Source organism: Motacilla alba, chromosome 5 (assembly GCF_015832195.1).
Source record: "Motacilla alba alba isolate MOTALB_02 chromosome 5, Motacilla_alba_V1.0_pri, whole genome shotgun sequence".
NCBI classification, from domain to species: domain Eukaryota; kingdom Metazoa; phylum Chordata; class Aves; order Passeriformes; family Motacillidae; genus Motacilla; species Motacilla alba.
In genome coordinates, this window is record NC_052020.1 from 37,681,976 (window position 1) to 37,693,520 (window position 11,545).

At 51.3% G+C, this 11,545-nt stretch overlaps 1 protein-coding gene across 2 annotated transcripts; it reads right to left on the reverse strand.

Annotated features, from left to right (window-relative positions):
• Positions 1 to 1,725: 1,725 nt before the first annotated feature.
• Positions 1,726 to 11,255, reverse strand: NKX2-1 (NK2 homeobox 1). Of its 2 annotated transcripts, none has more exons than XM_038139004.1 (3): positions 11,040 to 11,255; positions 6,336 to 6,712; positions 1,726 to 5,561 (listed from the first exon to the last, which is right to left on the reverse strand). In XM_038139004.1, exons 1-3 carry the CDS (start codon positions 11,090 to 11,092, stop codon positions 4,891 to 4,893), a joined length of 1,101 nt encoding a protein of 366 aa, XP_037994932.1. In that variant the 5' UTR covers positions 11,093 to 11,255; the 3' UTR covers positions 1,726 to 4,890. The 2 variants fall into 2 exon arrangements, with proteins under 2 accessions (XP_037994932.1, XP_037994933.1); XM_038139005.1 differs by lacking the exon at positions 11,040 to 11,255 and adding an exon at positions 9,394 to 11,033.
• Between the last annotated feature and the right edge of the window lie 290 nt (positions 11,256 to 11,545).

Sequence of the window (11,545 nt, forward strand, 5' to 3'; positions counted from 1 at the left end):
CTTTGAGAGAAAGACATAGGATATAGAAAACTTTGACCTTACCTGCTCCCTAATGTGCTTGCAGCCAGAAAAAAAAAAAAAGGGGGTGGGGGGAAGAAAAGTAATTTCATATTATTCACCATTTTGCCAGGGACAGTCGTCTCTCTACCTCATAGGAGCAGCCGCACTGGGTCAGATGTCTGTACACATTTGATACATATAAACAGTATTATCATTAACTTAGAGTTTTGAGGAGCTTTTTCCCTCCTGATGGGGATCATGAGAAGAACAGCGGATCAGACAGAGAAAAAAATTCTCAGCTTTGCTCCCGACACGGCTATGAAAGGACTTAAATTCTTCAGAAGTCACTCAGTCTTTAACTCTAGATCCCCTTTGTAAAGGCTAAAGGCAGCGGTCACGAAAAGTTGAACAGGGGCTGCCTTCCCGGCGAGCCCCCTTTACCTGCGCTGAGCTACAAAACTCTTAAAATACTTTTTTTCCCTCCCCTCCCAGCCGTGGCAACTTCTCTTGGTGTCATCTCAGGGCTGTCTCAGATTACATTGTTTGGGATCTGCACTTTCAACACCGTCTTAAGGTCCTGCACTGCCTTTTGAACCGAGATGCAGGCAATGTACTTTTAGATCAGCTCGTCATCCCTCGCCTCTCCGTAGGTACAGTGACACCGCGCCGCGTCCGTCCGCTGCCACCGGCACCACAGCAGAGCCCGGGGCAAGCCCTGCCGCCCCCGGCTCCCCCGAGCCCTTCCTCCTGAGCATCCCTTTTGCTAACAGACTGCTGTGAAACAAACAAAAACCCCCAAAACCCACAGCCCGTTTTGAAATGAAGCAGGCCATATGAAAAAGACTTTTGCTATTGTTGCTGTTTTGGCCGTAGTAGTGATGTGGTTTTGTTAGGGTTTGGGATTTTTTTTTGTTTTGTTTTGGGTTTGTGTTTCGTTTGGGGTTTAGTTTGGGGTTGGTTTTGTTGTTGTTGTTGTTGGTTTTCTTTTTTTTTCTTTTTTTCTTTTTTTCTTTTTTTTTTTTTTTTTTTTTTCCCACAGCCTGCTGTGCCACTTCACGCACACTTCATGGAACTTAAGAATGAATTTCTATTTACAGCAGGAAAAAATGTCCTCCGTGATTCTCCTACGCTTACTAGCAGTGCCAGGCAGTGGGGGAGTGGGAGGGAATAGTCATTCTTCACTAGATCCTTTTATCTCTCAAAATACGGGGTGCCCATGGTCTAGCGTGGATAAAGCAGTTATATTGGGAAACGTGCATCTCTTCCATCATTTCAGATTTGAATCATGCTGCCCCTCCCATTTGCCATCCCATTATCCAAGTTCTGCATTGATTACCGGGAGACTGGAAACCAGCATATTGGAAGAAGCAGGAGTTTAGACGGAGGAACACATTTTAATTTCAATTTTTAAAAGCTATACAGTAACTAAGTTCTCATGAGTGTTCTCAAGGGAGACTGGAGACTAAACTGTATTTACATCCCTCCCTTCAAATATCTTCATCCTAATCAAGGCATAACTAGTTTGCTAAAAAAAAATATGATAAAAGACAGTATCACAATGTCATAAAAAACTCTATAAAATTGTTAAAGAGCAGTTTGTTTGCATTTCTCCTGATTGATATGTAAATACGGTTTGAACTGTGTTTGCTCGGTCTCTAGTGCTTAATAAAGAGATGAATTCACCTTTCTGTGGAACAAGTAAACAGACTTTAAACTAAGCCGACATCAGACAAAGTGGAAACGAGTTTATTTAATCGAAACTAAATCTAGTTTAAGAAAGATAAGTCAGTGTACATAATAATCCATTACAGTAATTACACCCACCACCAAATATGTGTATATGAGGTTGTCGAGACACAATAAAATTACTTTATTTCCCCCAAAGTCTGTAATGAAAAGTCACTGACTGGATCTGTATCAAACATGCTAACTCCAATATTCGGGGGCGGGGGCTGTAATATTTCTCGGCTGTATTAATACCTTTCGGTGCTCCTCACTTTTGAACGTTCCTAGGTTTGAAAGAACGCGCATTAATTACGTGGGAAGGAGAAATGTCCACTTAACCGGAGCACTTTCCCCTCGGTCTTCGGTATAAACTCCGGGAGAAACTAACCCTAATTTTAAAAAAATCCTTAAATTTAGCCCTGCTCTCGCTTCCTCCGCGGAAGCTGGCAGCTCTGCACCACGGACCAGGAATCCCCAACACTTTCTTCTTCAAGCAGAAATAACAGCACTAAGCTCCAGACACTCTGCCGCCCCCCCACCCATCCCCCTGCCATGCTTAACATGATGCTGTAGATCTGAAATGAATATTCTGCGCAGAAGAACCAAAAAAAAAAAAAAAAAAAAAAAAAAAAAAAAGGAATAATCTTTGGGTTAGTTAAGAATGTCGCTGTATAAAACAGGACATAACCTAAAGAATGAAAGGTCTCGAAATTCCTGTTGACACACGTGATGTCCTCCAGTTAGAAATAAGGGGGAGGGGGTCAGAAAGAATCCGATACTTTTTTTCCCTTCCGTGTACTTCCCTTTTTCTCCATCCAGACTAGCACTTGGTGTCCGACTAGCACCGGCTATCTTGTATAAATAAAGAACTGGAGCTTTCAAAAGCTGCTACTTAAATTGGAAGTTGGGTTGTTTCCATCCCAGGCAACCTGGGTTTTTTTTCACTTCAAAAATATGATTATTTCGTAATACCTCTGTAATTCCGAGGTGTTTCAATGACTGCGGTCGCTTTCTATGGATTTGGAAATTTAAAAACCTAACCGAGCAGCAGATGCAAAGGAGAACACGCTACGAGGTCTTTTAGAAGGGAGATATTTCTTGTTTTGCTACACTCACAAAAGGGATGTTTGGGACCTGAAAAATAGAGAATTACGGGGATTTAGAGCTCGTCAGACACGAGCTGTTTAGCTTCATATGCTTTATATATTTGCAGAAAAGTTACCGTCCAGCTGCCTTGCATTACCGATAGATAATATTTACGTTCTGTGCCTAAGCCTGGCGCACCCACCCACGTGCGCGCACGCACTTTCTCCCCATCTCCTTCTTTACCAACTTCCCAAACGGCTGCACAAAATAACCCCCAACAAACAAACGAGCAAACTAACGACCCCCCCCCCTTAGAAAAACAGTGCGACACCAAAAACAACCCCCAAACCAACCAAGCGAAGCCCGCCTGTGTCGCACCGAGCAGCAGCGTGCGGCTGCCCTCCGCCTGAGGAGCGCGGTGGGCTGTGCGGGCGAACCTGCGTGGCCGTGTGCGGGCGTGTGGGGTTGGATATGCACAAAATTAAATATATGGAAATGTAGAAAATTAAACACAGCCTGATAAAGAACGTTAATTCCAACTACATGTTGTACACAATAAACTATCTTTTTATTTTGATTATAAATAAGGTGACTGTACTTCCTTTAAAATACAAGTACATAGGAAAACCTGGTAGAAATTATCTTTCTTTTTTTCTTTTTTTTCTTACAAGGTATTAAAACTGGACACTTTAAATCGGACTCACGTTCTATACTGACAGCAGGTTCTTCACTATTTTATTTTTTTTCTAATGGCGTTAGACTTTTACCTTCTTTCTCCTCCGTGCCTTTGGCATTTGAATTTCTAGTCCCGGAATACTTTGCTTTCTCTAGGAAGAAGTGGCTGAGGTGTCCCCCGCCCCCACCCTCATCCCCCAAAAAATAGTCGGGCTAATGAATTTGGACTCGATTCCTTTGGTCTCGAGTTCGTGAATCCCACGCGTTTGCTTGTCCTGTTTGCACGCTGAGGATTGACCCTGTATCCCGTTAACCCTCTGGCGCAGCTCTCCTTTGGGAATAGGGTCTGGGCTCTGTGAGGGGCAGGGGCCTTCTGGGGTCTGACAACATCCCGGGCTGTTTTTCCACCAAGAAAAAAAAAGAAGTGGGGGGGGGGGGGGGTGTGGAGGGAAAAAAAAAGGAGAAAGATGTAAGGAAAGTAGCGTCGGGAGAGGAAACCAAAGGGGGAAATAAAAAAGAATATTCATAATGTGTATAATTTATTAGAAGCTTCTTAGGAACTATATTTAAGCCAAATATCTACATAAGTTACAACCGGAAAAGGCGGCGTGCGCAAATAACAAACTGCCGGAGGATTTACGACGGGGTGATCAGTGTCCATAAAAAAGGTGGGGGTTGGTTTGGTTGATTGTATTTTTTTCCTTTTCTTTTTACAACAAAATATACAGGCTACTAAAAACTATGGGTTTAGTCCAACTTTTGACAGCATTATACAGCTACAGGTTCACATCAAACGTAAGGAGGAAAATAAAAGCCAAGCCTTTGATGACTCCACGTCTCCATCCGCTGGCCCTGGCGGCGGGCTGGGAGAGACCGGGGAGGGGGAAGCTGCTTCTTGTGTCTGGGTGACGCGAATGCGTTTTTTGGGGGGGAAAACCACCCCATCCCCCAAAATCCTTGTATTTACATGCAAGTCCTAGACGCTGGCAAAGTGTACATCTGATATCCAAGTCTTCAGACCATGCCTAAAGATGGTCCCCTTTCTGCAGACTGCTCCATGGTTATTAGTCTGAATATTTTTATACACCCCATAGAACAACTTTGGGGGAGAAAAAACATAAAGACCCAAAACCATCAACAGTAACAATAAAATTGAACCAAAAAAAGTGTCTCTCTCTCTCTTAGAGGTCCGCAGAGACCGCTCAGTAAAACGGGGGAAAGGGAAAAGAGCATTAAAAAGAAAAAAAAAAAAAGGAAAAAAAGAAAAAAAAAGAAATAAAAAGAAGAAAAAAGCACACTGTAGTTTGGAGAGGACAGAGATTTGTGTAACTGGGAAAATTTGTTGGGTTTTTTTTCTTTTTTCTTTTTGCCTTTTTGTTTTTCCTTTTTCTTTGTTTAATCCTTTTACCAGGTCCTACCGTATAGCAAGGTGGAGCAAGACATGGCAGTGCCATAGTCAGAAGTAGAAGAGTTTAGGTGAGACAAACTGGAGACTTGGCTCTGCAGAGAGGAAGGGCTGGCCGAGTGCTGTCCCATGTCTGGAGACTGCCCCGCACTGTTTGTCTGGTGGCTCTGATGCTGTCCGAGGCTGTTGCCATTGGTAGCCACTGTGATCGTTGTAGCTGCCTGCTGCTGATGGCTCTGGATAGCTGCTGTGGGTGTGTTGGAGCCTGCTTGGCAGGGCTTGCCATCCTTCACAAGCACTGGCACTGCCACCCTTCTGGGAGACTGCTGCTGCTGGCAGGAGCCGTTCTCCTGTTGCATCTGCTGCTGCGCAGCCTTGTCTTTGGCCTGGCGTTTCATCTTGTAGCGGTGATTCTGGAACCAGATTTTGACCTGAGTCGGGGTGAGATGTATCATGCTGGCTAAATGTTCCCTCTCCGGGGCGGAGAGGTATTTTTGTTGCTTGAAACGTCTCTCCAGCTCGTAAACCTGGGCCTGCGAAAAAAGGACCCTCCGTTTCCTCCGCGGCGTGCTCTGGAGCGGGGCCATGCTCTTGCTCACGTCTCCCAGGGAGCCGAGGCTGCCCATGCCTCCCATGTTCATGCCCGAGGACGGCGCCATGAAGCGGGAGACTGCAAGGGAGAAGGCGGCACGTTTTAGGCGGCTCGGCTTGGCCCGGCCCGGCCCGGCCCGAGCGGGGCCCCGCGCTCCGGCAGCCCCCGCCGCCGCCTGCCCCCAGCGGAGCTCCGCAGCCCCCCGGCAGCCCAGCCCCGGCCGCGGCCTCGGGGCACCCGCGCTTCTAAACAGCGGCTCACGTCCCTGGGGAGAGCGGTGGCCCCCTTCTCGCCCGGCCCGGCCCCGGTGAATAAGGGCGACCACTCACCCCTCGTCCTGCCCGGGGACACAGCCAGGAAAGTACCTAAAGTGACAGCCGCGGCGGTAGCAGCCGCGGACAGCGGCTCCGCCGGCGCCGGCCGAAGAGGACTCTGCCGATCCCCCGCCGCTTCCCGGGACGCTGCCCCGGCGCCTCCGGCTTCCCCCCCTCGCCCGCCCGGTGCCGGGCGGCGCGCAGGCGGAGGGGCAGCGCCGGCTCCCTTTAGGGCCCCGGGCCGCGACGCTCCCGCCCCGCTGGACGGCGAGAGCCAGGCTCCCGCTCCCCGCCACAGCCGGGCTTCCAACCCTCTTGCCCCGCAAAAGCAGCGGCGGGAGGCTGACGTGCGACCAGCCGGGGTGGAAAGACCGGGTACGATCCTCGGGCAGGAGGAGGAATTTGGGGTTTGGGGGACGCGTCTGGGGTTGAGACTGTCTTTTGCCCTGTCGCGGACCCCCCGTGCCTTCTGCCCGCGGTGTGTCGGGGCAGTTGCGCGGAAAGACCCCTTCGGCCACCCAGCCCCGAGCTGACTTACTTGAGGAAAAGCGGGGATCCGGGTTGGTGCCGTACCATCCTGTCGCCGAAGCGCTGTTCCTCATGGTGTCCTGGTAAGGCGGCAGCTCGCTCATGTTGCCCAGGTTCCCATTGCAATAGCCCCCCATCGTAGCATGGGAGAGCTGGGGGACCCCTGCCGCTGTCATATGGTAGGCGGCAGTCACTGTTCCGTTGTGGCCCATGGGGTGCTGCTGCATGGCCGGCTGAGAAACCTGAGACTGTCTGTAGGCTGACAGGGGAGCCCCCAAGTTACTGGCCTCCATGCCCACTTTCTTGTAGCTTTCCTCCAAAGGACTCAAGATGTCAGACACTGAGAAAGGAGTCGTATGCTTTGGGCTCATCGACATGATTCGGCGGCTGGGGAAAAAAAAAAAAAAAAAGGAAGGGGAGGCAAATCTTTTTTTTTTTTTTTTTTTTTTTTTGCCAGATATTCTGGTGTTGCCTTAACGCCGATCTTGTTGGATGTACACGTAACCGAGTGGACGAAGTCCGCCTTAATTGGATTGAGTGGAGGCTCAGGGCTGCCTTTCGTTTGTTTTAGCCAGACGCCAGGTTTTAGGCTGCCACCAGAGGCGGGGCATAGGCACTAAAGCAACAAGACAATAGAAGCCTACATCTTGCCCAAGATAATTAGCTTACATGCTGATGACAAGGTAAACACCTTTAAGTCTTACTTGTCAGAATTTTTTTATGTCTTTAGGAAAAAAAAAAAAAAAAAAGAGACAGAGAGGACGGGAGAGAGAGGGGAAAAAAGAAAGAAAGACCCCGTGAGCACAACTCTTTTTTTTTTTTTTTTTCCTCGGGGTGACAATATCGTGGACGGGAATTGGAAGGCAAAGCAAAAAAGACCACCATTTGACTGGGTGAAAAGATTTAAAAACAGCTCCCGGGTGGCAAGGCTGTCAGCCCAGCCTTTGTGAGAGCTGGGGAAACGGGGTGGAATGCCAGTAAGCCAAAGGACAGAATCTCCCTCTTCCCCCACTAAGTTTGGTCCGGAAGGAGTCCCGCCGCCGGGAGGACAACTCTTCGGAGGGCAGATCTTTCGCTCCGGGCCACAGGTCCCCGCGCCCCGCACTCCCCGCACCGGCTTGTCAGATGCCCCGGCCGGCTGGGGCTGAACAAGCGCTTGGGGTTTCGCATCTCGGGAACACTCTCTGTATCTCCTAAGACACTCAGTGCAAGGATCGTTTGTCTCCCTAAACCCACAAATTCCTTTCAGCTAGGGATTTTTTTTAAATGTCTCAGAGAGGGGTGGAAGACACAAGTTTGCAAAATCAAGCAGTAATTTAATTGCCTGGGAACGAGAGACCGATGAAAAATAGGTTAGCGCAAAATGTCCTTGTTATTCTCAAAGGCAAAGACTCTCACAGTCTCTCGTGGTCCCTCTGAAGCTTAAGCTGCTTTCTAAGGTTATTTATACCGCACGGGAGCTGGATGGAGAAGACCTCTCCGGTCATCTGCTACACGACCTTGCCAATGAATTCCCTGTAGTTTCCAATAAACTGCAATTTCTGGCACTTTCGGATCTGTTCTCGGATCCGGTGTGAAAACAAAAGCGATCCATTCACAGCCACACGCACACGTACAGGCAACCAGTAGCTAATGCTACTCGGGTCTTTGAAGAAATCTTCCAACGCCTAGTGTCTCCAAAGCTTATATTTCGGGGTGATCCGGGCGGAGGAGAGAAACCTCCCCTGAGTGTTTCACACCCCGGCCTACGGCCCTGGCAGCCACAATTTAATACAGCGATTACCTGAATATTAAGAAAATTACAGCGAAGGTACAGTTAACCCTGGGACTTTGAAGTGTCAAGTAACTATTTAGTAATTGCACTTGTAAATATGTTTGTGCTCGGCTGGTTCGTGCTTAAAAATGCAAAAGTGCACTTGCTACCCGGGAATAACTAAATATCTTTGTCTAAAGTGGCAGCATAAATAGCCGGTCGCTTTGTGGCTGTGCTTGATATTAGTACATAAGGATCATTTTGCTTCAATTGGGAGGCTCTCATTCACTAGGCAAGAAACCGTTTAGGAGAAAGTAGGTTCCCGTATGAGAGTTAACATCCTTCAAGTGTAAGCCTCAGTCTTGATTACACTTTAGAGCTCTGCAAGAGGTGAGCTTTTCCACACAAATATAATCGGGAGAACTTTCCTTCAATCAGGCCTCCAGCTCTCTTACATCATCTCAGCTGCTTCTTTCGGCACTAGCTCCCTCAAGGCTGAATACTCCGAAGTGGGCTGGTTGTGAGTCTGCTGGGTCACCAAAGGCAGAAAGGGCGACTTTGGGCTAGAAAGGCGTTTGGGTTTTACCTCTTCTTTTTCCTCTTTTCTTTTAAGACCTTTCAATCTTATCTATCCAGATCTCTGGAACATTTCTTTACACTACCCCCCCCCCCCCCGCACCCCCCTCCCTCGCCCCGGTTTTTCCCCTTTCTGCGCGTATTTTTGAGTATGGTCTTTGGTTTTGTTCCCACACAGAGAGACTCGACCTTGCCTTAGTGGTTTGATTGCTTGGGGTTTGTGGTTGTTTTTTTTCACCCCGAATTTCTCAGACACTCCATCCCCATGCCTCTTTCATGAGCCTTTAAAAGAAAGGGGTGGATGGAAGGGAAAAAAATTTTAAATACAGCAGGATCCACCAAAACGACGGCTCAGTCGGTGTTAATCAGAGGCGAAAGGCGGCAAGTGACCGCGCAATTTGTAGGGCAGGAGCCGAGACTCGTTCCCATCCGCAAGGGTGCGAGGTGGGGCAGCCGGGTAGGCCCCAGCAGCCGCTCCGGCGGCGGGAGCGGGGAGCGGCGCTCCGGACACGCGGGAGGGCGGGCGAGGCTCCCCGCCGCCCTGCGCCGGCCCCGGAGCGCCGCCGAACCACCCTCGGGCCGCCGGCTGCGCCGGCCAGAGCCTATTTATCCTCTCACTCGAATGAGCGCAGGTTAAATCGCCTCCGAAACATTGCTCGGTTAGCTTATCCCGAGCGAGTCGGGCCTTGGCTCTGCGCGGGGTCTGGTAGAGGGAAGCTAAGGAGAGCGTTTCATTCACCTTTGCCGGGAAGTGGGTGAAACGCTCTCGTGCCCGTCTGACCGCTGAGTTAGGAGTACACCGGCGGGCGTACGTCTAGCTACTCTTTAGCCGGGCTAGATGGACGCCGGGTAAAGGTCAGCCTCTGCACCCGCTTTTCCGCCCCAAATGAGCTATAACGGGGCAAGTCAGACCATGGACCACGGGCGAGAAAACTTCTTCGCTGGTGTCGTCTCCTTTCACTCTCCCTTTTCTTCCAAACCCTCCAGCGGAGTTTCGTCTGCCAGAGACAGAAAGCTGCTCCCAGCTTCCGGGGAGCGTGGCCGTCCCGACAGAATCCTGCCTAGGCTGCCTTTAGCGAAATGTTCGTTTACCTGGTGATGCTGCTTAGTAAAACACTCGAGTTAAAAAGAAATGCTAAGGAGGAGAGCAAGGAAGATGAGATGCGTTCTGCCTGGTGGAAGCATTTTCATGAGAAAGGCACGGTTTTCACCCCGTGTTTGCAGAAATGCGGCTACACGGACGTCCCTTCAATAGCTTCTGACCCCACACAATCCTTTTGATAACACTCGAGAGGTGGAAGAATGGGAGACTTTGTCAATCAAATGGTGCCAATCCCAATGGAAACGGTGCCACCAAGACCGCAGAGCGTTTCCTCATCAACTGGATTGCGGGGGCTGGGAACTCAAGAATCAGCTTTTGAAAGTGCGCACAGGGCTCTCCAAAGACAACAATGTCTTTTTTTATACGAGCTACTGTGCCTCCCCAAGGGGAATCAAATATGTTCGGCCAGGCAGAGCTCGGAGGGCTCGGAGGGCAGAGGGTAAGGGTCCCACGCAAACCTCACGCAAATTCTTTCTCAACAAGAAAGAGCTTTCTAGGTGTAACTTTTTGATACAAAGCCATGAGGTGCTCCGTGCTCCCCCTGGATCAGTTGACGGGTGCACGTCTGGCTGCACCCCCTGCCCAGCCCTGCCGCCCCCGCTCCCAGCGCCGAGGAGGCGGCCCTGTCCGCTGCCCTGCCCGCAGCCCTACAGCCCGCCCTGCCGCGGGAGCAGCGCTGTGACAGAGCTCTTTCTTCGCATCCGGTCATCAGTATAAATCTAACGCGTTCATCGAGAGGTGTAAATGACCACCTGGAAAAATGGCACCACCGAGGCAGCTTGCCGCAACTCGCCCCTCTCGACCGACCCTGAACGAGCTCATAGAAACCTCCTCTGATTGCTTGTGCATGTCGGTGTAATACACCCCCTGTTTCCCCATGCCCCCCAGAATGGAAGATGTGCCCAGCACACCTACGCCGAGAGCGGAGGTTTCCGTAGTGATAGAGTGCAGGGCGGACTTGTGTCTCTGCCGGCCGCGGGCAGGGCGCTGGGAGCCGCTCCCGCCTGGAAAGCACATGCTTGGGCGTGTAAGAAGGCAGGAGTCCTCCCAGAGACGCACCCTGAGAGCGCTACCTAGGCACGGAGCGCTCTGGGTGTGTGCGTGGGGGGAAACGCCTGTTGTGGCTCACGGGGACAATTCCTCGCCATGGGAAAGCCCCCCCTGCCCTGGTTATCTGGTTAGGGTGGAGAAACCCCTCAGTACAGCGGGCGAAACCTCCTTCCCTGGCGTGGGAACCTAAGGCAACCAGCGAGACCACCAAAGGCTAAAGCGAAAATCCTCACCCCTCCGCAGAGCACGCACAGTTGCTCCTCCAGCTGCCCAGGGCGTGGAGCATCTCGCAGCTGGGGCTTCTCGGGCCCCTTCGCCGCAGGTGCCTGGCGGCCCCACTCGCGAAGCTCTGCGCGAGCGAGGGCAGCGTTGCCTCCGCTCAGCTCCTTTCCCTCCTTCCCCAGTTGCTGGAGGACGGCTGAGCCCTCCTGCCCTAGTCCTCGACACCCTCCCCGTCCTTTCCTTCGCCGGGCCGTTCCCGGCCAAGAGGGCCAGGGTGGGGCCAGGTACGGGGTGCCAGGGCAGGGCTCCCGGAGCCGCGGCGGCGGGCGGAGGGCCGCCGTGCCAGGGCGGGGGCGGCGGGGCCCCGGGGCACGCCTCGGCCCGCCAGCCGCACCGCGCCCCTCCGCGGCTGCCCGGCGTGGGGACCCGCGGGAAAGGGCTCTTTGTAGGCACGGGTACCCCGGTAGTCTCGGGTGAATAGCAGCATCACTCGCCCCGATGTGTGAACTACTGTCTG